General features: G+C 47.4%; 1 protein-coding gene across 2 annotated transcripts in view; it reads right to left on the minus strand.

The window, feature by feature from the left end:
* PTPRN2 (protein tyrosine phosphatase receptor type N2) overlaps positions 1–15,371 on the minus strand; it is a 689,751-nt gene that overhangs the window by 452,434 nt on the left and 221,946 nt on the right. For both annotated transcript variants that reach the window (XM_060021206.1, XM_060021207.1), the window contains exon 4: positions 4,485–4,587. In XM_060021206.1, the coding sequence (XP_059877189.1) occupies positions 4,485–4,587 (103 nt within the window). The remainder of the gene's footprint in view (positions 1–4,484; positions 4,588–15,371) is intronic.

Below are 15,371 nucleotides of genomic sequence, written 5' to 3' on the forward strand. Positions count from 1 at the left end.
GTAGGCCAAAACTTTCTAAGTGTACATTTTCTCCCTCAAAAGACGAAGAATGCAGTCCCTGCACGCCGGTCTCCACTGGTCCCTTTCCCACTTCCTTGCACTGACCTGCAGGCTCCAATAACATGCGATGCTTTAAGCTGTCACCCAATGTGCTCAGGAAAAAAAAAATCCGAATTATAAACAGAATCTTTGCAAAGAGCACACAGTGACCTGGTTCTCACTCCTTTCTCCATAATCCCAACCTTGTCTAATGATCATTTCGGTGCCATTTTATTTTTCACGTAAACAGAATTCACGGCTCAGTCAAGTCCTCCATAACATTGCTGCCCACCCCACCCCCATCTGTTCTGGCCATCAGGGGCCTCAGCAGAGGGTGTCCCCAGGCTCCCGGCATCTGTCCCTCACGCAGCATCCAAGACACGGCTTTGCCTCTTCCAGGCTCTCAGGCAGGCTTGCTCTGCTCCCCCCAAGACTGGGGCTGGGTGTCCTGACACCACACTCTGAGCTTACTGCTACCTCCTGAATGTGTCACTGGTTTGGGGCCAGTTCCTTCATCTCTTTTCAGGTCACCTGTTCTGTCACAAGATTGCTGACTGTGGATATCCACACATCTACAGGGTACAGAAAGCTCTGGAAGTACCCTGTGGAATGAAGGTCAGGCAGGATTCTTGGTCGGTGTGGTTACCCACGTAATAAACAAAAGTGTCACAAGACCCTTCATGCCTTCCTTCCTTCTTTAGTCAACAGCTCTGGGCTGGACACCCACCTGTACACGGCACGTGCCAGGCGCCAGGGATGCGCTGGGAAGCGGGTGGGGGGTCCGAAGGTGGGATTCCTCCATTAATAGTGACTCAGACCTGTCGCTTCAGAAACTGCCTGGAAAGCCTAAAGGTGATGGCCACGGACTGAATCTGAAGTAAGATACATAGTTACAAACACTGAAGATGCTGAAAGTAGACCAGTCACAGGCCAGAGAGGGAAAGAAAGAAGCAGAGAGATCAGGGGCCTCTGGCCAGAGGGGCTGTAAAAAATGCCACCTAACGTCATTTATAAACGCTGCATGCAACGTAAGAGGCTCCAAAGGGCTGCATGCAAAGTAAGAGGCTCCAAAGGGCAGAATTTTAAAGGATTACTTAGACGGCAAAACAGAGACAACACAGGAATGTAATACCGATTTTAGAAAAGTGGGATCAAGACGAAAAGCACTAAAGATGATGCAGTCTCCACTTAAAAACGGCAGCAGGTGTGATGATCCGCCGTGAAGGAGAAACGCTGCGAGTGCGTATGGGCTGAACGTCAGAACCCAAAGTGCGTAAAGCAAAGTATGTTAAAAATGGAAGGAAAATTTATGGAAATAGTTTCTGTCTGAGAAATTTCAATAAATAAAAATACAAATAAGGATATTTCATTTTGAGTAATATAATTTATATTTATACGTAATTATAAATTTTATATATGATTATAAACTATATATAAAAATCCGTACACTGTAAATAGTGGATACAATAGTTTGTTTTTTGTTTTTTTTTTTTTTACGCGGGCCTCTCACTGTTGTGGCCTCTCCTGTTGCGGAGCACAGGCTCTGGACGCGCAGGCTCAGCGGCCATGGCTCACGGGCCCAGCCGCTCCGCAGCATGTGGGATCTTCCCGGACCGGGGCATGAACCTGTGTCCCCTGCATCGGCAGGCGGACTCTCAACCACTGTGCCACCAGGGAAGCCTGATACAATAGTTTTTTGAAGTATCCATTGAAAATTAATAAAAGTGTGGTATAAACTAGGCCACAAAGAGAACCCCAAATTTCTAAAAAGTAAAAACTGAACATGTCACATTCTCTAACTAAAATGTAATAAAACTAGACACTGATTTAAAGTCTAAAGACAAGAGCACATAAATATGAACAAAGGAAAGAGCCTACACTTACTGCTCCCAAAGGATATAAAATTGCAATTACAGATAATTTAGAACAAAAGCAAATGAGCCCATCAACATTACAGGATGATGCCAAAACCAAGCTCATAGGCGAATGCACAGCCTTAAGTGATTTCACTGCTTTTTAACAATGAATAAATAAAATTAAGAACAAAACTTTCAGTTCAAGAAGTTTCATAAAAACAATAAATCTAAGAATGGTAGAAAGAGAAAAGTCCAAGAGATAATTATTGTTAAAAATTGTGTTAAAAGGGTAAAGAGAAAAATCAATGGCAAAGGTGTGATAATTACACACACGGTGAATGATTTTTTAAATTATAACACAGTACTGTGACTCACACTGAGTTAACCAATTTGGAAATCCCTATGAAAGGATAATAGTTCTCTGCAAAAACGTAAAATCTCTGAGCATATTTCACCAATAACCTCAGAAGACAATAAAGTGTCATGAGATTCACCTACAAAGAAAGATCATTTAAAAATATATACCAGGCAGCAGACAATTTCAACACTAAAGAAAGTTTTGCAGAAGGTTTTTGAAAAGAAGGAAAACTATTACGTGTGTATCATGACAATCCTGTAACCTTGACAAAAGCTGAGGAAGAAGAGGGTGGGTGACCAGGACTCCTGTCACCAGGCAGAGGCCCCATAGGACACACGGCATCTCCAAACGGGACGTCCAGCAGTTTCATAAAGGAACTGTTCGCAAAGACAGAGCAGGACCAGGAGAACCGACAGGCTGACGGTGGAGAAGGGCTGGGTCTATGGGAGGGAGGAGTTAATGGGTCACAGCGGGGGTCCAAGCAGCCATGACCTTGGCAGAGCCCTGGGTGCGATGCCTTCCCGCCCTCCCAGCCAGGGGTGCACCACGGCCAAACCCACCCAGCCCAAGGCCAAGGACCTGCTGGTGCCGCCCAGGAAGCCCATCTCTCCGGGGCAGAGCGGGCGAGGGGGGAGGGAATTAACACCCTCAAGGAAGAAATTAGAACTCCCACCTCGAGAGGGCTATGAGCTCCCTTTCCGCTGGCAACTGTACCTCATGCCATCTACGGAACAGACCGGAAAGCTACTTCTATAAAATATGGCACGTGAAGAGTTCCTAGCCTTAAATAACAAGACTATGCAGAAAGAAACCAAGCAGAAAACTACAAAAAGTGGACAAAGGTCACGCACAGGAAATCCATACAGAGAATTCCAATCCCTACATATGTGTACTTGTAAACTTTTAATCTCACTTGTAATCTAAAACAGTGAAGTAACCATTTTTCATAATGAATGGACAATTATTTTTAATGACAATATTAACGCTGGTAAGAACGTGGTGACCCAGGTGTCTGTCCGTGGTCTCACCGTGTCTGATTTCTCAGGGCTGTTCTCTCTGCAAGTGCTCTTTCCCTGACGACAGTCTGGCCTTTCCGCCGTACTTGCTGACTGTCTAGACTATGTAAAGAGTTGTTCCTGCTCCGTCTGCCCAATTCTCCTATCCCTCTGCCCTCTGGCCTCCTCAGTGGAGGTCAGGGCTGTCTGGGACAGTGCACTCCACTCAGGTACATCTTCCCAGGAGGGAAGGAGCGGCGGGCGGTGCTGACATGCCCAGATGGCATTGAAAGACCAGCGTGACGAGTCTGAACTCACCCAGATGAAACTGGAAATTCAGGACAGCTTGACTTTGGTTTTTGTGTTTTGTTTTTACAGAACAGACTACAGTGGCACACTCTCCTTGTTAAAGCTCAGTATACCAGCAAGAAAGACCAGCTCCGACCCTCAAGAAACTCACGGTCTGGCCAGTGAGAGCCGCCACGGTGAACGTGCTTTCACGTTTGGTGCGTTTAATCCTGCAGGACCTGGTGGCCCAGCTGCTTCCTCGGGCAGCACGGGCAGGAAGGCAGACGGCTGACGTTTCTGTCACTGAGATTATTTTAACTGAGGCTACGGACAGAGAAAACTCACTCTCTGAGGGAAGAGCGGACTTCCAAGCGAAGCCTGGGGGGAAGGTTGTCTCCCTGCCGTATAAACGCCGGCTCGGGGTCGAGGCGGCCCGCGCCCGGCGCTCTGTCTGTGGGCCGAGTCCTCAGCTGCCGGGGTCTGTGTCCCCCCGCACGAGTGGGCAAGGCGTCTGCACCTCCGCACGTGTGCAGAGAGGACGAGATGGAATGTAACCAGCTCACACGGGCTGCCGTGCTTGGGGAACGGCACGCCTTTCACGGTTTAATTTGCTTTTTGTACTGAAGTGGACATAAATTCTTACTGGGAAGTGAGAATTACTGACTCCTCTGCTTTCCACCAAGGCTCTGAAGATGCAGAGCTTCCGAGGGTCTCAGGAAGGCGGGGAGGACCTTGGGGCACATCTGCTGGTGAGGACGGCCCCTTGTGGGCGGGTCGCTCCTACAACCTTACCCGGGGCAGGGCCAGCAGCCCGTGGGGGGAGTCCCTGCTGCTCCGTCACACACGTTCCAGCCTCCTGGAACGTCTACACAGAAAGACAGGGCCCTTTGCCGCGTGAAACAAGGAAAAGGGCTGCCGGCGAAGCGCCGTAAACCGAGCCCACTTTACCTGGCTGCGCCGGAGGCCTCTGGGCGTCGCGGGGAGGTCTGGGGAAGGCTGGCGAGCTCCCGCGCCATCACGTGCTGGGTGTAGCCATCCTGCCACGTGAGACCTGCGGGGAGAGTTGCAGGAACTGCGTTAACGACATGGAAGTCGAGCCAGAGCTCCCGTTTCTGTCTCTGAGTAACCGCTGCTGTTCCAGGTGTTCTCCCACAATGTCATCCATCGGGCAAGGTCCCGCTCACTGCAGTTTATTACGAGATCTTCTCCTTACAGAAATTCCAGCCCTCTGCGGCCCCTCCACCTGAAATGCGGTGGGTGCTTTGCTGTATGCAGGGGCCGGCTGCTGCAGGGCAGGGGCGCGCGCCGCCGTTAGAAGACAGGCTCCAAGTCAAAGATGCAAACTCTTCTACCTGGAAAGGTCTGGTCACAGCAAAGACGTTCCTAACCCAGAAGCCGCCTAGTGGCCGCCACTCAGCGCCACTCTGCCTCCACGCCCTGGCGACTTGTTCTTCGCGACCCCGCCCTGCTTAAGAGCCACGCGTTTGAAGTGAAATAAGGGCTATTGTTACTGTGAAAGCAATTATCACGGGGCTCAATGTACTGTATCTGGGAGCCAATTACATTATATTTATACTCAAATGTTATGACAAAGAGCTTTATAACAAGGGCGAAGTAGTCATGAAGGCAAAATCCATGTGATTACGCATTAATCACACGCACTGCAGATCACATGATAATTATGCTCAGAATTAGCAAATAACCCCTAAGAATAATTATTATGCAATTTGTACATTTTAGATCTTATGGTAACACTTTAGCACTTAGAACTACCCCATGCAATTATCCGTAATTATCTAATCACTAAATATCATGTAATTACAGAGATATATTTTTATGCCTTGTACGAAAACACATTACCAAAATCTTCACATCAGGACCGCTGTGCTTGTTTGTGTGTGTGTGTGTGTGTGTGAGTGTGGTACCAGAAGGTCCAGAACTCACTGAGAACACATATTCTGGGTGGAATGAAAAGCACGGCTCTTACACATAAGCTGCCTTCATGAACACACTGGAATATGTCTTCAAATGCAAATCTAACTTTTTTTAAAATTTACAAGCGGCAAGATTCAAGCAGTTGGAATAGTTCTGAATCTCAGAAGGTTCGATGGCATTATCCAAAGTGGGAGCTGTGGGGAAGTTCGCCCCCCCCCCCCCCCCCCCCCCGCCGCTCCATCCACAGCAACCAGCAAGCGGCTCAGTTTGCGACGTGACGTTTCGAGAGCGGGCCGTGCAGGGAGACCCGGCCCCACTGGCACCGCTACCCTAACTTCAGGACTCAATGTGCTTAATAAGCAAGTTTGTTCCATCTGCCAACAGCAACTAGAAAACGCCCCACGTGAAATGTGTTTGTGCGGCTATTATCGGTCCATTCCCAGGAGTATTCACAATGGGAAGCACATCTGCAACAGTAGCATAACATCTAGCACTGCTGGCTCAGAAAACGGGCGTGGTTTAACCACACCATTCCCTAAGGGACGGTCTTCACGTCAACATCCACCAGGAAACAGAAAAAATCACGAGCGCAAAAAGAACTTTCTGTGAAAAAGAATCATTTTTACAATTTAAATAACAGGACTTCAGTAATATTTTCATCTAAAGAGCACAGAAGTCTAAGCTGTGCCAACTCTGAGGCCTGTGAGGAGGCCTCAGCTGCAACAGGTGCACCTGATCGAGGTGGTCTGTACGGGCCGTGGGGGGAACCTGAGCCCCAGCCCAGATCTCTCAGCTTTCCTGGGAGCAGGCAGGAACTGGGCACTTGGATAGAAAAACAAGGAATGTGTAGGTCCGGGAGCCTAGACGTCCTCCCTGAAGTTCTCTCCAAGGCCAGTCAGAGGAGGTAAAGCCCTGGGGAGAGAGGGTCCGGGCCTGGAAGACGAGAAGACACTGTTCCCACCAGGTACAGCCAATCCCTGGAAACTATGCACGTGGAAGGCTGTGCAGTGTGGAAAGAAGACTGGCTCGGGACCCAGGGACCCAAGAAACAGGTGCTGGGCCCCCTGGGGTTCCCTTGGGCTGTGATCTCAGACTTGGAACTGAACCAGCCACCAACGCTGGTGCCAATGAGGCCCAGCTGCAGTTACCTCTCTCCAGTTGGAGGGCCCGGGGAGAGGTGACTCAGCACGTTGCAGACAGTACAGCTCCACTCCCACCAAACAGCGCAAAGGCCGACAGGGAGCCTGGGCGTCCTCCCCTGTGAGGCCAGAGTGACTCTGCCAGCGTCATCAGAGCAGCCACGTGGGGAGGGGGACTTCCCTCCCCACTGCGTGGTAACCACCCCCTGGTGTGCCAGTGGAGACCGTGTGGGGAGTTCAGACTCCCACCTACCTGCTGCCCAGCAGCGAGGACAAGAACCCTCCCTCAGGTGCCAGCAGAGACCTGGTGGGGAACCTGGGCTTCGACCTGCATTGCCAGTAACAGAGCCCCTACCCCAGCAGAGCAGAGCCAGAAAAAGCCAGTTAAAACACAAGTTTAAATGAGATCCGGAGACTCACAACATAATACAAAAATGCCCAGGTTTCAACAGAAAACCACTCTTACCAAAACCAAGAAAACCTCAAACTGAAGGAAAAAAGAGTCAGCACACACCAACCCTGAGATGTCAGCCTTATCTCACAAAGACTATAAGGCAGCCGTGACAGAGACACTTAAGTGAACATTCGTGAGCTGGAGACAAATGAAACAACGGGAAAAGCCTCAATGAAGACACAAATATTAAAAAAAAAAGTGAAAATGTTATAATTTAAAAATACAATAACCAAAATAAACAGCTCACTGCACACACTTAATAGAAGGATGGAGGGGACAGAGAGAAGAATCAGTGACCTGGAAGAGAGAACAACAGAAATCACCCAATTTCAACAATACAGAGAAGATAGTCTGAAAAAAAAAAAGGGACAGAGCCTCTGGGTTGTGGGGCTATAACAAAAGATCTAACTTTCATGTCATCAGAATCCCAGAAGGAGAGGAGAAAGAAAGCAGGGCTGAAAAGGTACTCAAAAAAATGATGGCTGAAAATTTCTCAGTTTTGGCAAGAGACATAAACCTAAAGATTCCAGAAGCTGAGCACCCCAAATGCAATAAACCCAAACCTCCTCCAAGGCACATGATAACTGTACTTCTTAAGACCATATGCAAAGAGGAAAATGTTAACAGTAGCCAGAGAAATGACACCTTACCTATGAGGGGAACATAATTCAAATGACAGAGGATTTCTCGTCAGAAACCACAGAGGCCACATGAAAGTTCTGAAAGAAAAAGCTGTCAATCCAGAATCCTGAAAGTCTACCAATCCGGACACCTCGTGAAAACACTGTTCAGGAATGACAGGGAAATGAAGACATCCTCAGATAAATGCAAATGAGAGCATACTTTGCCAGCAGACCTATCCCAAAAGAATTGCTATATGAACTTCTCTAAATAGAAAGGTGATGATAGAAGAAACTTGGAACACCAAGATGGAAAAAGAGCATGAAAAGTAAAGGTGTGAGTAAATACGATAAGCTTTCCTTCTTCGGAGCTTTCTAAATTATGTTTGGCAGTTGAAGCAAACATGATAACACTGTCTGATGTGCTTCTAAATATACGTAGAGGAAATATTTAAAATAATTATAATAAACGGGGAAAACCATAAAAGGAGGTAAGGTTTCTATACCCCACTCAAAATGGTAAAATGATAACACCAGTAAACTGCGATAGTTTTATATATAATGTATGTACTATCTATACCAGCTACTAAAAAGGCTATCAAGAGATACACTCAAAAACAATACAGATGAATCAAAATGCATTTGTAAAAAACGGTGAACATAACCTAAAGGAATGCAGGAAAAAGAATACAGACAAAAAAATAGAATAGAACAAAAAGATATAATAGGAGTTTAAGTCTTAACAAATCAATAATTACATTAAATATAAATGGGCTAAATATACCAATGAAGACAAACATCGACTGAGTGGATTAAAAATGCATGACCCAACCATATGCTGTTTATAAGAAACTCACTCCAGCTTTCAAGTTGAAGTAAAAGGATAAAAAAAGATATATCATTAATTAAAGACAAGTAGCGGTGGTTATCATAATAGCAGATAAATTAGTATTCATAACAAACAAAATTACCAGGGACAGGACATAACATAATGATGAAAGGGTAAATCTGCCAAGAAGATATAGCAATCCTAAATATATACACACCAAGCAACAGGGCTGCAAATGTGAGAAGCAGAAACTGACAGAAGTTTCTACATTGCCATCATCCCAATTACCCTCCTAAACATGTGCGTCTTCACCCAATTAAAGTGGACCATATCCTGGAACATAAATAAAACTCAGCAACATGAAAAGGGTCAAAATCATTCAGAGTATGTTCTCCAATCACAGTGGAGTCAAACTAGAAACCAGTAACATAAATATAACAAGAAAAGTCTCCAAACACTTGGAACTTAAACAACACTTCTAAACAAGCCACAGGTCAAAGAGAATCCAAGGGAAAAAATATATTGAACTGACTGAAAATGAAAATACAGCATATCAAAATTTGTGGGGCACAGTTAAAGCTGCACTGAGTGAAACTTTTAGCACTAAATACTTACATTAGAAAAAGTCTCAAATCAATCATCTAAATTCCCACATGAAGAAGCTAGGAAAAGGAGAGCAAAATAAACCCAAGGCAACTAGAAGGAAGGAAATAATAAAGAGCAGAAATCAACAAAATTGAAATTTAAAAAGTAGAGAAATCAGTGAAAACAAAAGCTGCTTTCCTGAAAAGATCAGTAAAATTGGCAAACCTCTAGCAAGACTGACAATGAAAAAGCGAGACCAGTCACAAATGATCAATAACAGCAACGCAACAGGGGACATCAGTACAGACCCTGCAGACCTCATAAGGGAACAAACAAGTCTACACACATGAACATAGCACCTGAGACGAAATGGACCCATTCCTCGAAAAACACAAACTACTACAACTCATCCAATATGAAAATAGATAATTTGATAACCCTATAACCATTATGAAAATTGAATTCATAATTTAAAACCTCCCAAAAAGACATTTCCAGACCCAGATGGTTTCACTGGATAATTCTATCAGACATTTAAGGAAGAATTAATATGAATGAAAAGGAGGAAATAGTTTCCAATTAATTTTATGTAGCTAATATTAACCTGATACCAAAAGCAGACAAAGACAATATCAAAAAAAGAGAAAAAGAACCTACATACCAATATCCCTCATGAATACTGACATAAAAATCCATACCATAATATTAGCATATAAAATCCAGCAATATATAAAAATAATTGTACACGATGGGGTTTATTCCAGGGATGCAAGACTGGTTTAATCCAAAATAAATCAATTAATTCAACACCTTTTCATGATGGATATTCTCACAAGTATAGAAATTGAGAGGAACTTCATCAACTTGGCGATGAACGTCTACACGAGCCTTACAGCGAACATCATACTTAATGGTGAGAAGCTAGAAGCTTTCCCACTACAATCAGGAAAAAGGCAAGGATGTCCTCTTGCACCACTTTCACTCAACAGAGCCAAAAGTTCTCAATAGTGCAAGAGGGCAATATAAGGAAATAAAAGTCATGCAGGTGAAAAAGGAAGAAATAAAACTGTATCTATTTCCAGATGACATAATTTTCCACATGGAAAATTCCAATGAATCTACAAAAACCTCCTAGAATAAATTATTTTTCTGTATTAGCTATGAGCACACTGAAACTAAAACATTGTTTACAGTCACTCACAAAGTAAAATATTTAGGTGTAAGTCTAACAAAACATGTGCACTGAAAACTACACGATGTTGATGAAAGAAATCAAAGATCTAAATAAACGATAGACATAATGTGCTCATGGACTGGAAATCGCAGCATAATAATGATGTAAACTCTCCCCAAATTGATATACAAGTTTAACACAATTCCTATCAGAATCCCAGAAAAATTCTTTGTAGATACAGACAAGAGATTTACGTGGAACAGCAAAGGAACTAGAGAACTTAAAACAATTTGGAAAAAGAAGAATGAAGCAGGAGGAATGATTCTACCTAATAATTCTATACCTATAGTCTTATTAATAGGCACAGTAGTCAAGGCCGTGTAGCACTGGTGGGAGGAGAGGCAAAGAGATCAACAGAACAAAACAGGGAACCCAGAAACAGACCCACACAGAAACTCCCAACAGATTTTTGACAAAAGTGCAAAAGGAACTTAATGGTCGAAAAATTGCCTCTTCAACAAATAGTGCTGGAGCAACGGAGCATCCAGAGGCCAGAACAGGAGCCTTGACACAGGTCTCATGGTTCACACAAAAAGTAGCCAAAACGGGTCACGGATGTAAATGCAAAACATAAAACAACAACAATCTTAGGGGACTAGAAAGATGAAAACCTCTAGAGCCTGAGGCTAAGCAGGAAGTTCCTAGACTTGACACCAGACATCGTCCACAAAAAGGAAAACTGATCAACTAGATCCCGTCAAAATTAAAAACTTCTGCTCTGTGAAAGGTCCTATTAAGAGGAGGAAAAGACAGAGTGGGAGAAAATAATTCAAACTACACATCCAACAAGGGACTCTACTATCTGGAGTTTACAGAGCACTGAGAATTAAACATTAAAAAATCCAATTATAAAGTGGACAAAAGCCATGAGGAGACATTTCATCGAAGAGGATGTGCAGATGGCAAATAAGCACACAAAAGGCTGTTCCACATCATTGGCCGTCAGGCAGACGGAAGTTAAACACAGTGAGACATCACTGCACACCTCTCAGAAGGACTAAAATGAAACGTCGCGGCAACGCCAAATTCTGCCGAGGATCTGGGGAAACTGGGCCACTGTTACATTTCTAGTGGGACTGAAAACTGGTACAGCCACTCTGGAAAGAAGTCTGGCAGAGTTTCTTAAACACGAAACACGCACATCATACAACCGAGCGATTGGACCCCTGGCCACTGATTCCAGAGAAACGAAGACTTAACGTTCACACAGAAACTTGCAAACAAATGCTTATCGCGGTTTCATTTATAATACCCCAAACGGGAAAGAGCCCAGATACCATCCAGTGAGTGAGGGTTAAACAAACAGGTCCATCCACACCACGGACCAGTACTCAGCAGCAAAAATGACGCAGGGAGTAAAAGGGAGGGACTACAGACACAGCCACAACCTGGATGAACCTCCAGAAAATTCTGCCGAGTGGAAAAGCCAATCCAAAAAGGTTACGGTGTGCTAGGGCAGGGCTTGACACGGTTGGCGAGGGCGCGAGTCCAGCGAGGGGGCAGAGGCGGGGGGAGGGTGGTGTGAGGCCACAGGAGGCCCTGGACGCCACACGAGGAAGGGCTGGCGTTTTCTGCATGCAGTACGGAGCCTTAAAAACGTTCTGAGTAGGACAAAAATAAACAACTCTGTCTTAGAAATATGATAAAATAACAACATGAAAAAGTTTTTAATTTTAAAACAATAAAAATATCTACCCATGAGCCAGGCACTCTTCTAAGTACTTCCTGTTTTTATCCTAATGATTTGTGAATAATGAGTTAAAGATAGTAGAGAGAAGGAAAAAAGCATTGGGTAAGAGTTGTAAAAACTGTCTATTTTGGGCTTCCCTGGTGGCGCAGTGGTTGAGAATCTGCCTGCCAATGCAGGGGACGCGGGTTCGAGCCCTGGTCTGGGAAGATCCCACGTGCCGCAGAGCAACTAGGCCCGTGAGCCACAACTACTGAGCCTGTGTGTCTGGAGCCTGTGCTCCGCAACAAGAGAGGCCGCGATAGTGAGAGGCCCGCGCACCGCGATGAAGTGGCCCCCGCTCGCCGCAAAGAGAGAAAGCCCGCGCACAGAAACGAAGACCCAACACAGCAAAAATAAATAAATAAACAAAAATTGTCTATTTCAAGAGACTATGAGGTTGGGCTCTCAAGGACTGATGGTGCAGGTGGTCTGAGCTGCAGTAAAGGGGCAGGTGAGGTCAAAGGCTGGCAGCTGCACCACTAGGAACAAAAAATCTTGAAGGAGGAGGACGGACCTTATGGGGGGGACCTCACAAGGAGAGGGGACCTCACAGAGGAGAGAGAGGGGACCTCACAGGGGAGGGGGGACCTCACAGAGGAGAGAGAGGGGACCTCACAGGGGAGGGGGGACCTCACAGAGGAGAGGGGACCTCACAGAGGAGAGAGAGGGGACCTCACAGGGGAGAGGGGACCTCACAGGGGAGGGGGGACCTCACAGAGGAGAGGGGACCTCACAGAGAAGAGAGAGGGGACCTCACAGGGGAGAGGGGACCTCACAGGGGAGGGGGGACCTCACAGAGGAGAGAGAGGGGACCTCACAGAGGAGAGAGAGGGGACCTCACAGGGGAGAGGGGACCTCACAGGGGAGGGGGGACCTCACAGAGGAGAGGGCACCTCACATGAGAGGGGGGACCTCACAGTGGAGGCCCTCACAGAGGAGAGGGGACCTCACAGGGGAGGGGGGACCTCACAGGGGAAAGGGGACCTCATAGGGGAGGGGGGACCTCACAGAGGAGAGAGAGGGGACCTCACAGAGGAGAGAGACGGGACCTCACAGAGGAGAGAGAGGGGACCTCACAGAGGAGAGAGATGGGACCTCACAGGGGAGGGGGGACCTCACAGAGGAGAGAGAGGGGCCCTCACAGGGGAGGGGGGACCTCAGAGCGGAGGGGGGAGGTCACAGAGGGTGGCCCTCAGCGGCAAGCAGGTTTTGGGGGGACAGCAGCGCTGGCAGGATCTAGGCTCATGGGAAGACATGGTGGTAGGCACCTGGAGGCCACCCCTTGGCAGGAGCTGCCTGTCCTTGGAGAGGAGCACAGCGCTCCGAACCTGCAGCAAGGAGTGACCTGGGAATGTCATGGAGGATGACCCCAGGTAGAAAGGGGCATCTTCTCGACAAGAAACGAAAGGATGACCATAGGCGACAGCCAGTTCTCCTTTATGAGGAGAGTCCAGACTCACAGTGTATCCCTGAGGCTGCGGGTGTGAGCCTGGTCCGGAGACCGGGGAGCTCCAGGTCAGAGGCAACAGAGTTAAGCCCCTGAGCGGGTTTAACTCAGGTTTTCATAGTTGTGGAAGATCCAGGCACTGCAGTAAGTAGTAAGTCAGGCTGGAACCTGCACATCCGGGACTTTCACAGATGGTACCATGTGGTCAAGATAATTCTCTCTGCCTCTTTGAAAAATGTTTGCAGAGACAATTTACAAGCCATACAAGAAATCAGTCTCGTTATTATATATTCACACTTCATTTTCACATTGAAAACTGTGATAATCAACTTATTTATTGAGTTGGTTGTAAATAACTTATTCATCCCGCTCGGTAGCAAATAACTTTCCACCTGAAGGTTCCCAGGAGTCAGGGAAGCAGCCTGCCTGCGTTTCCCTGGCCAAGCAAACCCTATTCATCAATTTAAAAGAAAGTGGAGACTTCCCCGGTGGCTTAGTGGTTAAGAATCCGCCTGCCAATGCAGGGGACGAGGGTTCGATCCCTGGGAAGATCTCCCATGCCGCAGAGCAACTGAGCCCATGTGCCATAACTACTGAGCCCGTGCGCCACAACTACTGAGCCCGCGTGCCTAGAGCCCATGCTCTGCAGCAAGAGAAGCCACCGCAGTAAGAAGCCTGCGCACCGCAATGAAGAGTAGCCCCTGCTCGCTGCAACTAGAGAAAGCCCGTGCACAGCAACGAAGACCCAGTGCAGCCAAAAATAAATAAATTTAAAAATTAAAATATTTTTAAAAACAGAAAGTGGGTTTATCTGGCAGCAAAAGCAGAGCACGGCAGGACTCAGGCAGGGCAAGGAGTTACCCCAAGGGTCTGCTCGGTCCACCTGCCCACTGCAAATGCGTTTTTCCTTCCCTGACTCACCGTCCCTCTCAACTCGACATGAGTCCGAGCAGGAGTCCTGTTTGCTGGAAACTACCTTATTCCAGAGCTCAGGTTTCTGACTCATCGCTCTGTGACTCCCTTTCCCCCATTCATTAATGGGAACTTCCTCCCTACTGTACTGCAAGTCCCCCAGGAGGGGGCCAGCTGGGGCCTTTCCCCCGGGACACGAGCTCCACTGGCCCAGCAGCAGCCTTAGCATTCCAGCGAGTGACTTAGCAGCAAGAGGGCCTCTACCGCAGGCCTTGAGTAACAAAGGACCCTGGAAGAGGCCACAAATCAGGGACCCAGTGACATGGGATGTGGGACAGAGGCGGGGCAGTGCTGTGACAGCAGGTGCAGACCCCACGCAGCATCTGTCCACGGGTCACCCGATGCTGAGCCCAGGCTGCGTCACGCCCCTCCTGGAAGAGGCTGCAGGCGCTCGTGGGCCCAGAGACCCCTGTGAGGCCACCACCTCCTCTGCCGTCAGTCACAAAGCAGTAGGTCCTCCATGCCTTCGCCGGATAGCAGGAAACTTCACAAGGGGGAGTGTGTCGGCCTCACAGGGCTTGCAGACCACACAGGCCAGACAAGAGTGCGCAAGTCTGCTTTACTGGAGTGACACAGAAACACGGTTGCAGCCACGACCCTCACAATGAGCCCTGGAGCCTGGTTCTCCTCTCCCTCCTATCTCCCCTCCCCTCCTTCCTCCCCTCTCTCCCCTCCCTCCTCTCTCCCTTCCCTTCCCCTCCTCCCTCTTCCCCTCCCATCTTCCCTCCCCTCCCTCCTCTCTCCCCTCCCCTCCCATCCCCCTCCCTCCTCCCCTCCTCCATCCCTTCCTAAGGCTGATGCTTTGTTTCCCTCCTTGCAACACCTGCGCCCTGGCCATCATCCCGTCAGGAATGTGCAGGGCACAGGTGAGCGCTCTTGCCCATTTTCACT

This window comes from Delphinus delphis, chromosome 9 (assembly GCF_949987515.2).
Source record: "Delphinus delphis chromosome 9, mDelDel1.2, whole genome shotgun sequence".
Taxonomy (NCBI): Eukaryota; Metazoa; Chordata; class Mammalia; order Artiodactyla; family Delphinidae; genus Delphinus; species Delphinus delphis.